At 41.4% G+C, this 16,315-nt stretch overlaps 1 protein-coding gene across 3 annotated transcripts in view; it reads right to left on the bottom strand.

Annotated features, from left to right (window-relative positions):
- Nucleotides 1–5,875: 5,875 nt before the first annotated feature.
- PRIMA1 (proline rich membrane anchor 1) overlaps nt 5,876–16,315 on the bottom strand; it is a 55,002-nt gene continuing 44,562 nt past the window's right edge. For 2 of the 3 annotated variants that reach the window (XM_017813921.1, XM_017813920.1), the window contains one exon: nt 5,876–10,304. In XM_017813921.1, coding sequence (XP_017669410.1) covers nt 10,205–10,304 — 100 coding nt within the window. In that variant the 3' untranslated portion in view covers nt 5,876–10,204. Of the gene's footprint in view, nt 10,305–12,534; nt 13,496–16,315 lie in introns of those variants that run through there. The other variant, XM_017813922.1, reaches the window with a different exon arrangement.

Raw genomic sequence — 16,315 nt, 5'->3', positions numbered from 1 at the left:
AGGCAGATTTAGATAGCTGTAAAATCATAGCTTTGTCTGTGCAGTGCCAAAGGTATCAGGAAACAGGAGAGTGGAGCAGATTCACATGGTCATTCATTCGAGGGATTTCTAATGCTGAAGGTCTCTATCTGCATGTATGACCAACATCACCTGTTTCAAGGTAAAAAAATACCATGAGTAGGAAGGTTCTACTTTTTATTTCTCCTAAGTGTTTTTTCTATTCTACTAAGGTCTGTTTCTACCAAGATATCTGAAGATGAGAGCATCCTAACTATTGCAAATATTTTGAGCAAAACTCACCACTAATTTTGAACTAAATTTACAAATGGTTTTTAGCTTTAAAAACAAATGAGCTGCATTTCTTTTATTTAGCTCAACTCTTGTTTTTATTACATATATTGAATTGAATAATTCTTGGACAAGAACTGATTGAACTTCAGTGTCTTAATTTTAGTAGGAATGTTAAGAAATGAAGCAACCTCACTGCAGAGAGGCTTTTCAGTGGACTTACCCATCCAGTATAAATGGCCCGTAAAGAAGGGAAACCCTGAGTTTCCAGAGGCTTGTAACTGTTAATAAAAACATTGCTCTGCTTATCAAATTTAATCCATCTCCAAAGATTGAAGGAATTAGAGATTCTCAAAAAAACCAGTCAGAAGTTACTGTTAGGTTTTGTTATAATATTTTTTCCCCAAATATCATTATTGGAAGAAACTGTTCTTCTGCAACTCCTGGACAAATGCAAAGGTCAGCTTGCAGCAGAAGTCAGCTTGGAAAATTTCAGCACAAACTGTTCACACCTATAGATTATAAGCATGCTAAACACTGGGTCTTCAAATAGAATGGCCCAAGAAAATTACCACTGTTTCTGGCATCCATGTGTACTGTATGTACTTTTTGTGATTTTACCATCCAAACTTGGTCCTGTGTAATGCTTAAAATGAAGAGAGGGTAGGTGTGATACATTCCTAGAAAATTTTACATATGAGTTTTCTACTCCAGAGATTTTCTGAGGGGCTGTTGAAGGGACATCAGAGGCACATAGCCTGCCAGAAAATTTTACTTGATGATGCTTTCATCACCTTCCTCTAAAAGTTGTTAGCAAAGGAATGACTTTGAGCAATCCAAGTCTGTGTCTATCAAAGCAGTCAGTCAGCCAGTCCATAGGTTAGGGTGACCTCCTGCTTCCAGGGCAACTTGCTGGGGACAAGGCAAATAGCATTTCTTCCCCTGGGTCCAGAGGTCGCAAGGGACAACATGTTTAAAGCAAACAAGGCTCTAAAACACTCTTGTTTGAAATTCCACCTGAAATTCTTGCATTATTATTACATCCAGTGTTTTAATACCACTAAGCTATCACCCCAGCAGCCAATATCTCCATTTGTGGGTGCAGAGCCATGTACTCCGTGGTTAACCCACAGGGATTTGGTTGCTGGTGGCCAGGGCAGCCAGGGTGAGCAGGGCAGCAGGTGTCAGGCTCACGATGCTGAGCAAGGAGCTGTGTGATGCCTTGTTGTGGTGAAATAGGCTCTGGGAGTTTCCTGCTCTCTGATTTCTCCCTGCCACCTCTGAGGGGGCCATGGGTCCAGGCAGGACTTCCTCCTGCTGCTTGGGTACAGCACCAGGACCTTGGGATGGGGCAATACCTTCAGATACCTCAATGTGGCTGAGTGTGGGCAGGAGGGACCTGGCTTTCATAAGCAGCTGCTTATGAAAATTTCCCATTTTGCTCCTGAATGCCTGCCTGCCTTTCTGCTACCGCTGGAGAGGTAAGCAGATGGGTGATCAGGTGCATTTGTGTTTTAATCCCTCCTTAAAAGGAACACACAGGTTTTGAAATATTCTGTTAAGCAAATGGCTGCAAATGAGGTGTGAAGCCCACAGCCAGGATACACCCCTCACTCTGTCCTTTGTACTTCTCTCACTCTCCTGGTACCCCCCTGCACCCTCCCGCCCCTTCTTTTTTTTTTTTTTTTTTTTTTAATTTTCCGGTAGGCATCAATTAGATGAGGGCTTTTCCTTTTAAACATTGGGATTTTCACTCAGCCTGCTAAGGCTGTCAGGTCTTGTTTGCTGCTGAACAGTTCATGCTTTGGTGCTGGACAATACATGAATGTTTAAATTGCTTGAAATGTCTAATTGAATTATCCTCAAATTACAAATCAAAATAGGAGAGGCTGTCTCTGGCTCACAGGCTCATTCACTGGGATGTGTCTGCTGTACTGCTGCTTTTCTTTATATTTTCTTTTCTGCTTCCGACTACGCCCGTGTTAAATGAAACTTAAATACTGAAAGCATTTCTGTCTGTGTGTGCAGGGGGAAGTGATGCCGAACGTAAAGGGAAATTTATTCACGTTCAGGCTCCAAGTTCTTTTTGTGCTGCACAAAAATGAATTCATGAAATTTATTTCCATGCACAGGAAAGGAAAACAGCCAGCTGCTATTTACAAAGAAACTTCCTTTCTCTTTCAGCCACAGTGATATATCATATAAAATACTTTCAGGCAGATGTATATATATATATACACATATATATATACAATTTAACTACTTTTTTTATGAGAGCTCACAGGTTAAGGAAACCAACAGCCATTAAAAAGATTTTATGCTTCTAGCCAGCACTCATGACAAAATCAGCTTCTTAAAGCCTTGCCATTTATACAACAAGGGAGAAATTTAAATCCATAGGATTTTCTTTTGTAAGTTGTTAAGGGAGGCAGAGCTGGGTCTCCAAGCATCACATCTGCCCTGCCCCCTCTCCAGCAACACTGGAGACTGATCAGAAACTCTAGTTAGTGCAGGAATGCTTCTTTCATGGGTATAATATTTTTTATGGCATTTAATAATATATGATACAGGGGGTTTGACTACCTACTTCCAGCCTCAATTGGTTTGCTGCTGCATCTTAACTTCTTCAGTGACTGTCTGTACCAAGGCCCAAAGTGGGTATTGGTGCTCCATATTGTGCTCAGCAGTTGCACCATTCCTCCTCTCCCCAGAAAACACCCCTGCAGGGGCTGCACACTTCATCCAGGGGTTCGTACCTCCCTCCATGGCTGTCAGGACATCTCATGTGCTATATATTAGCTGATCAGGTAAGGAGCCCTTGCCAGGGCTCACAGCACTGCATGGATGCTCACACCCAGACAGGTTGGGCTGGCAGGACACTCAGTCTAATCAGGAGAATTGCCAATCACCATGGATATACCAAACTGTGCCACGGCATAAGACAGAGGCAGCAGGACAAGAGTTTAAATGTTGCACTCACGAAAGTGAGGGCTTTTATTTCAACTAAAACAAAAAATAAGACAAGTTCAAAACATGTTAGGCATCTTGGTATTAATATTCTCAGTATCTTTTCCTGAACAGTAAAAAAAAAAAAAAAAAGTAGTTTCAGGCCACTTTCAAGGGCAACTTCTTGTTAGCTTGCAATTAAACAACTGTTTCTGTGTGTCTTCTGGTTGAAGAGATAATAGTTAGGAAAGAACCTTAAGGAAATGGCTTAGATAAAATCTGTATTAATGGAAGATCAGCTCTGAAGGGATATTTTTGATAAGAAAGAAACATATATTAAAATGTTAACACTTTAGTAACTGAAGACTAATACACACTATAACATCAGTTGGTGGTTGTTTTTTTAAAACATTTGATTGCTTTTTGGGCAAAGATTACAACTGCATGAATCAAGCATGCCCAAACAAGAGCATATTTCAGAAATGGAGAAAGCTCTAGTTTGAAACTAATTGTACTGGACATCTTTTAAAATGATGTAGACTTTGGAAATGCATGTGCCTAGATGAAACTAGTGAAAAGGACTTCATGATTTTATATTACCGAAATCACAGAATACGCCCCATCCCTCTCATTACAAATTTCTTGCTCCCTCTCCAAATATATTAAAACTTTGTAATCTAATTTCTCTCTGGTATCATGACACAGGTTTCCAGTGATGGGACAGTGGAGGAAAAGCATACCAGGCAACACCAGGCTCTTCAGCACAGCAAGTTGCTGCATATTGCATTATTTAACAATGTTTTCAGCTATGCTCAAGATGTAACCTTGGTTTTAGGTTTGGAGCTCTTTTACTGTGCTCTAGTCTAATCAAATTTGCACCCAATGCTCCTGTTGCTTGCTGTGACTATTTCACCATAGCTAAAGCATGACAAGAGCTCAACCAAACAGCACAGAATTCTGGGCTGATATTTTTAGTGTAAGTAGGACTTGAGGGACCTCACCAGAATTTCACCAGGGTGTGCCCTACTTTTTTTCTGCTGCATGGTTTCTCTGTAGTCTCTTCCTGATTGTGGTGATCTCCTCTTCAAAGTGACATCCTTCTTCCTCTGCTGCAAGTGGGAGGTAGGAATGTTTATCCAACAGCTTTGATGCCTGAAGCAGGGGTCAATGACTTCCAGAGGCATTTTTCTTTCTCAGTGGTCACAGGGAAATTTTAATGTGGAAGTTTTCTTCTGCGAAATGTCTCTGATATTTAAGTCTGCTGGATATCATAGTCTATGACAGAATGGTTATTGCTGTAATTCATTAAACTGCCACTTGATCACTTTTCATTATAGAATCATAGAATTGCTTATGTTGGAAAAGGATCATCAAATCCAACCACTAACTTAGCACCACCCTGTTCACCGCTAAACCATGTCCTAAGTGGCACATCTACATGTCTTTTAAATAGGTCCAGGGTTGGTGACTCTACCACTTCCCTGGGCAGCCTCGTCCAATGCTTCTTTCGGTGAAGAAATTTTTCTTAGTATCCAATCTAAAACTCCCTTGGTGCAACTTGAGGCCCTCTTCTTTTGTCCTATTGCTTGTTATTTGGGAGAAGAAACTGACCCCCACCTTGTTAGAACCTCCTTCCAGGTAGCTGTAGAGAGAGATAAGGTTTCCCCTGAGCCTTTGTTCCTCCAAACTAAACATCCCCAGCTCCCTCAGCCGATCCTCATAACACTTGTGCTCCAGACCCTTCATACTCCTGCCATGCTAGATGATTAGTGTTCCTCAGTCCCATTTAAGGTTTTTGTCCAGCTGGGACATGAAATAATTCCTAAAGGAACAGCAAAAACTATTAGGGAATATCGTCTTGAGAACTAAAGACAACCAAGATGCCTCCTGATTTATAATAAAATCCTCCCATCCCGTGGCTGGTGTTCAACTGACCTCAGTCAGGTACCTGGCAGTCCCTGGGGAATTACTTCAGCCTCCTTCTGTGGCTGGGGAAGGAAGACCCCACTGTGAAGGAGCGGTTCAGGTTGTGGCAGCCCCTTGGCTTCAGAGAACCTCACACAGGGTGTGCTCTGAACAGGGAGGGGTGAATACCAGCAAAAGGACACAGGTTTAATTACTCTGTGTCAGTGTTGGTCTGCTGAAGGACTGGTCCATAACTGGCTTTTGTTCTTGCATGGAAAAGGGAGGGTGAAGCCCACCCAGGGAGTTAGAATATAAAATGATGCATATTATCTCTTGCACCAAAATAAATAAAGGTATGTAGTGTTATGTGAAAGACAAAGAAATAAGTCTAAAACCAGACTATGTTAGGGAAACTTCTAGCCTCTCAGCATAAAGAGAAAGGATTTCATGAACTTTGTGGGGCTGCAAGAATGTCTGAGTGTGATTCCTTTGCTTACACAGCACCAGCAGTGCACATATCTGGGATTAAACTGCAGGTTTAGGTGAGACAGAACCAGAACCTGGCTGGACACACGCACAAGCAGCAGCCCCAAGCTTCTCCAAAACCATAACAGAAAGTGTTCATGCAAGCAGGGTGAATTTGGGCAATAAAAGAGTGCTGAAGAGGCACTGCAGCCATTCCTCCCTTCAACATGTAGACTGCTCTCAACTACATAACTGACAGGACACAGGAGACTTTTTACAAGTACATTTTTATTTAAAATAAAAATTAATTATGGTGGCTTTTTAAAATAGGGTACTGCACAATCTGTATATGCAACACAGTTTTTGGTACGGAACATACTTATTGAGCAATATCCTTAAATACTAAATATATATTAATGGCTTGTTTGAGAAACATGACAACATTAATTGTGATATTTTTTTTCTCTTTAGTCATTTAACCACTGATACAGATTTCCTATAAACAATATTCGTTTTCATCTGTACATGTGGTACACAGTCAAGAAGGCAGATCTTAGAATATTTACATTCATGCATTGATTTAAACACACTATGTTGCAGTTTAAAATAATATATTTTTGTTTGTACAGGTGCAAGGAGTATTGTAAATACATATCTACCATAGGCCTGATTCTCCATTGCTTGGCAGTGTCTATGGTCATGACCTGGTTGGAGCAGGATGCCCACACTTTCTTCACATGCTGTGACCATATGGCATGCAAGACCGGACAATTAGGTCTCTGTATAGATATATATATATCTCAGTATATTTATATCTTATACTTAGTAGAACTTTCCTCTTTCCTTCCATGTCTGTTTTTGCAGCATCTGTCCAAGGCAGAGATGCTTTCCCAGGCACACCGCTGAGTTGGGTGTGGGTCAGGAAGGGTGGCAGCTCCACCTTCCTGATGCTGCTGAGGAACAAGGAAACTCAACAGCTCAGGCCCTTAAAGTGCACTCCCCGCTAATGGTGATCCTTGAGAAGAGATTTTGAGTGGCTGCTCTCCCTCAGACTGAGCACAGCAGTTTGCTCAGTCTGTCTGGTGGTGGTCAGAGCAGAACAGGTAACTTCTGTGTAGAAACTGGTCACCTTTGCATCTGCTGGGGATCCAGCTATTTTGTGAATGGAGCTATGAAGGACCTTTCTATCCCTGATGCTTTGGTGGCTAAAAAGGAACTCAAAATGCTTTTAAAGCTGCATATTAGATTGCCAGTTCCCCAGACCCAGGATCACTGCTTAGTGAAGCGCTTATCCATCAGGCTTATCCATCCTTTCCTTTTGTATTTAATTATAGTACAATAAGGAAGCATAGAAGCCTCTCATAAAAGCTTTGCAAGTAGTCTGTAGAGTGTTAAACACAAGCTCATACCACATCAGCAGGCTTCTGAATTCACTCCTGAGAGACAATGCCTTTCTAGCCTTTCTTTTCTGAAGACTTATATCTGCTTCCAGTATACTTTTCTAAGCACTTCTGAATATCACTTTAAATTTCAGTGCAGTGTAGTCAACTGTATCCAGGCAGGAATCTAAAGGCAAAACTACCTCATGGAAGATTTCCCACCTCTCCTTGCTGTGCCATGGTGTGAGGGCTGAGAGCAAAGTATCTGGGCAAGCAGAGGAGCAGCTCTCGGGCTGTCTGCTGCTGCTCTTCTGTGGCCAATGCATTAGAAAAGCACAAAGAAAATGTCTCTTCCAAGAACTATTATGGTGATTATGTGCCCAAATACATTTATCAGCATGTTGCATATAACGATAGTGTATATCTGCCTATGCAAATAAGCTACATCTATATCTCTCAAAATACTGCCACAGAGCTGGTACATACTTTTATCTTGATTATACAGATGGGTAAATTGAGGCACAGAGAGGCAAAATTACTTGCTAGTAAAGAGCAGATTCAGTGGCAGAGTTGAAAACAGATCCTAGTCCGCATGTAGTACATCTTGCAATGCCCCGCCTCCCCGCTCTCCATGAAGTTTTTAATGTTTATGTTCTCCTAAGGAGTCCTCAGGAGGCCTGGGGGGGTTTGCTTGTGGGTTGTGTCATGCACCAGGGTCTTCTCTAGTGAGGACATTTTACCATTTACATCAATGAAAATCAGACAGTGTCTAGTGACCATCTCTTTCTTGCAAAAACAGATGCATTTTGATGGACTTGTTGTGATTTTCACCTTACAGAACATGCCTTTAAAGCTGAATTAGGAATAAAATAAAACCAACAACCTTTAGGAGAAAGTGCTAATCCTGAGCCTGTGTCATGCTAAACTTATCTGCATTCATACTTTATACTCTCAGAGACACATGCAACCAGTCTCAAACTATGCCACATTTTCACATTTAGGCTGAAACAAGTGGAGTAAAGAAAGAAAGGCAAACATAGGTAACTACATCAAAATAAATGTTATAGCTTAAAAAATATTCTAGAAATATACTTGTAATATTATTATTATAGTATTTAGGAGCTAAGTGCTTTAGGCAATCATCATTTGGGATACTAGACTCAAAGTGTAAATCCTGTCATTTTAATCCCACTTTGGATCTAAGAACATATCACTCTGTCTTGTGCAAGCACACAAAATGACTGTGTCTGGGAATGATCGTACTCTTGGGCAAAGGGTTACTTATTCCCTTTCACTTTTGTAATTGCATTCACTTCCCAAGAAGATCTAGCTTTTAAAAATAATTTTACGTGGTTAAACTTCTACATAGTGATGACAGACTAAAAAGCTAAATGAATAAATCCATAAATTTCTCAAGAGCAGTATATAGCAGCATTTCATTTTATCATTGAAAAGATACTTATATTTACATACACCCTATTGTTCAACAGGTAATAGAAAGCTACAGATGGGCCTGAGCTGAAACTGCTGATTTGAACGTCCTAGAGCTTCTTTTGGGGAAGGTCTGCAGAACATTGTCTTCCTCTACCATCAGGCCAAACTCTGCATCCCAGTAATAGACCAACTGCAGGCAGGAACACATTCAAATCAAGGTCTGATTTCTGCAGTTCAGGCACATCCTTATATAAAACTGGTGTGCTGCAGTTCCGAGGGACATAACAGCCAGAGCACAGCCACATCCCAGAGACTGGGTTGATACCTGGGAGTTACTCATAGATGCGGAGACCCAGTGGTATTGAAGCTTTATGTCTGGACAGGAAGCCAGGGTGTAAATTTGTCTTTGACTGCATCACTACTTTCAGCACAGAGATAAACGGAGACATACACATGGAGGTATGACATGAAGAAAAGTTTTCAGGAGGTGGGGAAAGACCAGCATCTCAACTAGTCTCATCACCTTTATCCTAAGGGTTATTTACTGAGTCTAACCTGAGATCCTACATGAAATGAATTTGGGTAGATTCAGCCTTGCTTTAAATAGTCTGCAATCCACCTCACGGAACGTATACTAAGCTATTACACTGAATTTGGCATAATCAGCATTCTCGGCTCAGGAGAGGCAGAGACTGAGTTAACGTGGGCACAACCAGCTTACTGGACCCTCAAAAGTGGTCCTCCAAGCCAGACCTGCAATGTCCTCAGTAGGTCAGTTCAGGAGACTTAACACTTTAAGAAAACAACACTAACCAGTGAATGAAGAGGACTTCAAAGGGCTGCTAGTCCTTTCAACACAATCCCGCCCAAATACGCCAAGATGTAAACAATATCTTCCCTGTAGGAGTTTTCCTGGGGAATCAATGTGATGCAAACACAGAGAAATGTGTAGAATTTTGCAAAGAAAGGACATTTTTAAAGATAAAATTTAAATGTGATGAAAAAAAAAAGAGTCTGATTATGAAGTAATAACGTTCAAAGTACCTCGTAATAACATCTCTCTTTCAATAGCAATGATAATTGCTAAAATCTTACATTTTGATTTCTTTTGCCTGAAAAGTCTTCAGCCGTGGAAATTGCATAGTCACCAGACTGCGGATAAATTTCCTGGGACAAGTCACAAGTTCATGCAAATTTTCCTTGATGGCTTAACAAAAACCTTTGTTCCCCTTTTAATAATGAAATAATAAGAATGCTAAGAATGAATTATTAGCGTACAAAACTGCACAGGCTGGAGAAGCATGTAGGTAACACCTCCCACCATATAGAGGGAGGTGTCCTCCCATATAAAGGGAGACACCTCCCTCTGACCCATTTATGAAAAGCTGCCACCACTCTGGTAGATCACTCTCTCCTCAAAAGGTCCTACTTCAGCAGCTTTTTGTGGATACTCAATACAAACATAAAAGTAAGGGGGAAGAGAGGAAGAAGAAAAGCGGGAGGCATTGCAACATCGCTTTCATGAGATGCAGCATGCAATGCTTATGCCTTTGTGAGGCCTTTTCTCCGGGCAGCCCAGGTGGGTGAGTTTATCCTCCCTTGGAGAAGCAGCAAGCCTGGAGAGCAGCCTGCTTTTCCCTTCTGGATCACTGATGTGTGCGCTGTTTCTGAAATGAAGTCCTTGGCCACACAGCTCCCTTCGTTGCCTTATTTCACCCACCTTGCATACTCCATGTGTGTGCTTTGAAAGTTTACCACCTCCTGCGCCCTTGGCGGGGTTTCAGGGATTATACGACCGCATTGTTATCAACTGTTTTGTTGTTCTGGGAGGAGGTCATTGCATATTCCGACCGACTGGTTCCGTTCTCTTCTTTTCTCATTGGTTTCCTTGAGTGATCCCAGGTTCGGTGATGTATAGGTAGGGTGGGGAGAAAAGAAAGAACAGAGATAAACATCTTCTTTGTCAATATAGATTGAAAGCGAGGACATGTAAGGTACATCACAATGCTGAACTTTTCCTATCTCTTTTTCCCTTTCTGAACACAGACCAAATCAGTAGTTAAAATTTGTCAAGCATCATGATCCACCTGGAGGGCGAGAGGTCTGATCCTGAGGTCTCATGATGTGCTATTGGTGTGCCCATGCTAATTTGGATACCTGTAATAGATACAGGTGTACCTGTTACATGAGATGAAGGCTGCTGGAAGGAGTGTCCTCCACCATCACCTCTATCTCTGGAAGAGAGGCTGGGATGCTGGTTGGGCTCTGCCTCGGAGCAGTCCTGGCCTTCCTCCTCAAAGTGTTACATCATTCAAACTGGGATGATGACCAGTTGTGTCCACCTAGGACCCAACTCACCATAAAACCCATAAAACCACACTGTGTTCGGTCACTAAGAGTAGACTCATCTGACCAGCACAGATACGTACACCTGTGGTGACCTGACAATCTTCACAGTCAATGGAGAAAAACAGGTACTAATAAAACATAGTTCAGAACAGCTTAAAGTAGAAACCCAAAATAAGTCAGATGCTTTGTGCCCAAGGCATTTGTTTTTCTCTGCATTCTCTGGGCATCAGGCAAAGCATCAACAGCTGGTCGAGGGAGGGGATTGTCCCACTCTGCTCTGCACTGGGGCGGCCTCACTTTGAATACTGTGTGCAGTTTTGGTCACCACAAAATAAGACAGACATAAAGCTATTAAGGAGTGTCTAAAGGAGGGCAATGAAGATGGTGAAGGGCCTTGAGGGGAAGCTGTATGAGGAGCAGCTGAGGGCACTTGGTGTGTTCAGCCTGGAGAAGAGAAGACTAAGGTGAGACCTCATTGCAGTTACAACTTCCTTGTGAGGGGAAGAGGAGAAGCAAGCACTGATCATTTCTCTATGGTGACCAGTGACAGGATCACAGGGTCAGGGGAGGTTGTGTCAGGTTGTGTCAGGGGAGGTTTAGGTTGGATATTAGAAAGAGGTTCTTCAGATAGAGGGTGGTTGGGCACTGGAACAGGCTCCCCAGGGAAGTGGTGACAGCACCAAGCCTGACAGAGTTCAAGAAGCATTTGGACAATGCTCTCAGGCACATGATGTGACCCTTGGGGATGGTCCTGTGCAGGGCCAGGAGTTGGACTTGATGATCCTTGTGGGTCCTTTCCAACTTTGCATATTTTGTGATTCTGTGAAAAAGCTTTGTGCTTTCCACACAGATATTGCAGACATTAGGGCCTTGAGTTTAAGGTGCTTCTGAGGGCAAAAAGAGGACCAGATACATGTAATAAAACAGTCTGTCTGTGCTATTGTTCTTGACAATGTTTAAAAAAACAAACAGCAATTAATGACAGTTAATGACATTTAATTTCAGCAAAGTATTAATAAAAGATTTATGGAGAATGATTACAAGAAGATAAACTTCTTTGCTTGTTATTTCAAAGACAATACTTCTGATTGTGTTATTTTATGCCTCTCTTTAGCTGGTTAGAGTTAAAACTTGTTAATATTAGCCATGATTCCAGAATGGAAATGGAAGGCAAGGGAGGACTAAGAGTTGTTGAGACTAAGGGTTTTATGAACTGTTTTTCAGTCCTTAACATGCAGTGCCTGTCTGCATCTGACATAAGGTCCTGTGGCTCTGTCTTTTGTGACATTGTAAAGCACCCTGCCACATCCTTGACAAAAGGGATGAAGAATTTGATGGCAACACTTAATTTTTTTCTGGGCAGGAAAATTTCTGTGGCTATCTAAACTTCTTTGCTGCTTTCAAAAATACTTTCCTTTTGCTTTTCCCCTAGTTCCGAACCTATCAATTATCAAAAAATGAAGACATTTTGGCCCCTTCTAATTGCTGTTTGTCTCCTGCTTACCCCTTCTTTCTTTGGTCTCTCTCTCTGCACCTCTCCAGTTCCATTTTCTTTTACCCTGTCTAATCTTCCTCTTCTTTCTTTATGCTAAAAAATGTATTCCTCTCATTTTTATCTACATATTTCTCTTTTCTAGAAGTGATTTTAAGACAGACTGGTTCAGTTCTCCTGAAACATTTTTACTTTCCTCCCTGTGTTTTTTTTTTCTTTTCTTTCTTTTCTTTTTTCTTTTTTTTTTCTTCAGTTGCTCTTCCCTGAGAGCTGCCATTTGCTCTTTCCCTGGAGAGGTTGCCAGGAGTATGACACCACTGGCACTTGCATGCATTGGAAGGGTATTTTTTCAGAACCTGCAAATAGGGGAATGGAGATTTTATCAAGATTCTTCTTCTGCCTTATCAATTGCTCAGGGTTAGTGCTAGCAAAACAGAGCAGCTATTTCTTGTCTCAATGAAAAGACTACTGTCAGATGCAAAAGTTCAGGCTTGGAGACTGCTCTGTTTAACTCCTTCACTCAATTTGTTTCCAAATTCACATCAGGAATGGATTTGGGGTCAAACTTGACCAAGTTACACTATTTAAATCATTGACTTGGCACACTTGCATGCACTTGACACCATGATTAGAACCGACCTATGTATTTAGATATGCAAGGTCATTTTGGCCTGTTGAGATTTTTCAAGTGCCCTCTTGCATTAGGGCATGGCTCTCTGTGTGCCACTAGCTCTTTTTTATTCCAAATTTCGTTGACTGTTGAGATCCAAGCATGCAAATTTTCCTCTTACACATCAAGGGGAACCCCTTTATCCTATTTTCTGCCTAATAAGGTAGACTATGCATGATCTTCCAATGTGTAATACTCCAAGCTCCCTTTAAGAGGATGAGCTATGGCCACGCATTTATGCATTTCCATTCCAGGGTTGCTCTTCACTGGTCAAAGGGATGTTTCAAATTAGTAAGGGAATGAGTAGGGAACTATTCATATCTGTGACATACTCACTTGGTGGCAGGCGAAACAGGCTGTTTGCTAATAAGTGGTTTGCATTGTTTTACAGTATGATTTGCTATACATTGTGCTTGGATGTTTAGCAAACAAATTGGTGTGTTCTTCATGCCAAACATCTGTGAATGAAAGGGCCGTGCAATTCTGTACAGCTTAGTACATGCCTGAAATGATGCCTCAGACTCCATATTGACCTCATCACCACACATGCATTAACTTGCATGAGTCCTAAAACCAAGAAAGCACGAAACATTAATTTAATAGTGTATTTCACATATCAAGCTTAAATTTCAGAGGAGGTTCTGATCACATTATAAACCTTATTTATCAAAGAATTTCATACTGGCTTGTCATACTGGCTTGTACCAATCCTTTGCAGAGTCCTGTGTAAGGGTCAATGTAATGATGCACATTCAAACATAATTTGTATGTTCTGTATTCAGAAAATGTCCTAGAGGAAACATAATTTTTGGCTCTTTATTATGTCTAGCCACAAAACTCAGTATATTTGACAAAACTCTTCTTGCCAGCTTTGGCTACTGGTATAAATTTGGCAGGGAGTCAGTAAGGCAGTTGTGTGGTAGAGTATTAGGGGAGGGCTTCACCTCATGTCCCACTTGTATATACTTAAGAAAATCTCTATAGGTGACTATTCAGATGAAATCAAGGAAGAGCAGAGCAAACTATTAATTTAATCAGGACTTTATTATGCCTCATTATAGGCTTACTGAAGCTTTGAGGAGAATAAGACCACTTAGAAATGGGAATTTAAGTTTTGTCCAGAACAGTAAACTGCAACAGAGTTTAAAAGTCACTGTGCAATCCACAACTCATACACTTGCAGCTGCTTCATGCTTGAAAGGGATGAGAGCTAAGAATAAAACCTGATTTCATAAGGCAAGTCTGAGCATTGCAAACCTGTTTGCTGTGGCCTACCTCCATAGCAATGCCTCTGTTGAGTGCCAGTGCATCATGGCCAGTATCTGGGAAGGCTGGGCCCTGGGGAAACCCAGTCAAGCTAGGAGGGGGTGACCTTGGGCTGGCAGCAGAGAGATGACAGGATCTCAAATTCATCTCCTTCTGGGGTTCCCATACCCGACTCAGCACTGCCAGGAGACACCTGTCTCGACTTGGGATTTGCTGCCCTGGATTATTCCCTGAGGAAACACATATCCTATTTCTTATGAAATGGGAATAGAGTGTCATTCTTCTTTTCAAATACAGTTAGAGGAGGAAAGACTGTTTTTTTAGTGTGTGTTGTTCAAGGAGATGCCCAATGCTCAGAAGATCAAAGTGAAACTTCACTCTTCCCCGAGCAGTGGTACAAAATTGTAAAAGCCATCTACAAAAATACATCTCTCTCTATATATATATATCTGAAAGATTGTGTTGTATGGGTATCAGTATCAACTGACAGAGATTTTACCAATGGTGAAAGCTATGAGGCGTCTCTGTACTGTCTTAGCACAACTGTACCCATGCCAATGTTGGCACAAGGTACCCATGCAAAAAATCCTTTTGTGTTTTCAGCTCCTCTTGGGAAGTTGCCTTTAATAGCGCACAAAGAACTTGTCTCTCCTCTCACAGCACTTTCACCTCAAGAAAGCTCCTACCCATAACAAAGCTGCTACCAAGCTCTCTGGGCAGCCCCACTGGTGCACATCACAGCACAGGGCTGTGCAAGGATAAGCAGCTGGGGAGCTGCCCCACCAGCAAAAGCAGCTGAAAGGAGGAGGTAAATCAGAGAGCTGTTTTGCTTATAAGTGCAATGATTTCAAAGCTCTTCTCCATAATGATGAATATTTCATTAGCTATCGACACATAAAAAATGTTTTTCAATAAAACTGGGTCTCATACAAGACACCCGTTTACTTCATAGGATTGGTCTATCCTATGAGTCCTCAGTGCACAGCAGAAATATCCAAGCTACTTATTTACCAGTAGAGATCAAACTGCAGTGGCATCTTCTTGGGTTACAAAAAGTTGTCCAAGAAACAAGGTAAATATCTATTAAGCATATTTTCACTCAGCTTCATCTCCTGGACTAGGATGCTAGCAGTACTTGTGGCAGCTATGTTTAGAGCTCTCAGATAGACTTCACTGCTGGAAGCCCAGACAAGATGATGTGTGGGCTCTAGTCACACTTCAAAAACATCCTTATTTAGCAGATACAGGGTAGGACTGGAAGAATAAATTTTGTAATGTTATTCAATTACTAGACCATCAATCCGCATAACTTGCATGTTTATAAGAATATAAAGAACATGAATGGAGGCTGTTTACATCTCAGTACTGGGGGTGTTCATCAAACAGCCATTTGCTTCATGCTGGCCATCAGTCATCAGAGGCAAATCAGTTCCCACAATAGAAACTGGTGGGAGAAGTGAACTTGCTTTTAAGACTGGTTTGTGAACAGGACTCCTGCTAGAGGAGCTCAGTGCACTGATAACAGTTGCTTTCAGGGACACAGCCATCAAATTTGTGTGCAGCCACCCACAATGAGCCTTGCTGGCCAGGCTGGTGCTATGGCTCAGACATATGGGGCTCATGTTGAAAAAGGACACTTGTCTGGTGAGAGTTTTCAGAGCCACGGGAAGAATCACATTCCAACTTCTCCCCTTTAACTGTCTTAGAAGGACAAAAAAAATTAGTCCAGATATATTCTACTTGATAATCTAAAGACAGAAATCAAAGAAGAAATTCTAATGATGAAAATTCTCTGAAACCTTGTTTTTTCTCTATTAAATTAGTTAACGGCCATATATGTGGACCATTTATCTGTCTAGAAAAAAGGCAGCATACTACTCATTATTTGTAGAAAGAGGTTACTGGCTCAACTACCTTTCACGTACAAGGTAAATGTTTTACAGTTATAATAAAACACAGCTCCATCTGGACAACTTTCAGCAACACATTCACTACTGCTCAGTGTTTGTCATGGACCAACGTTCAGTACTCCCAGTCTCCCAAGGCTCTTACATTGCCCATATTTCCATCTCCTCTCTAGTAAGTTAGATAGTCCAGCATCTAAAAGACAAACTGTCTTGT

Source organism: Lepidothrix coronata, unplaced genomic scaffold (assembly GCF_001604755.1).
Source record: "Lepidothrix coronata isolate B3197 unplaced genomic scaffold, Lepidothrix_coronata-1.0 Scaffold43, whole genome shotgun sequence".
Classification (NCBI taxonomy): Eukaryota; Metazoa; Chordata; class Aves; order Passeriformes; family Pipridae; genus Lepidothrix; species Lepidothrix coronata.
Note: the sequence above shows the minus strand (reverse complement) of the source record. Positions and strands in the feature narration are given on the sequence as shown.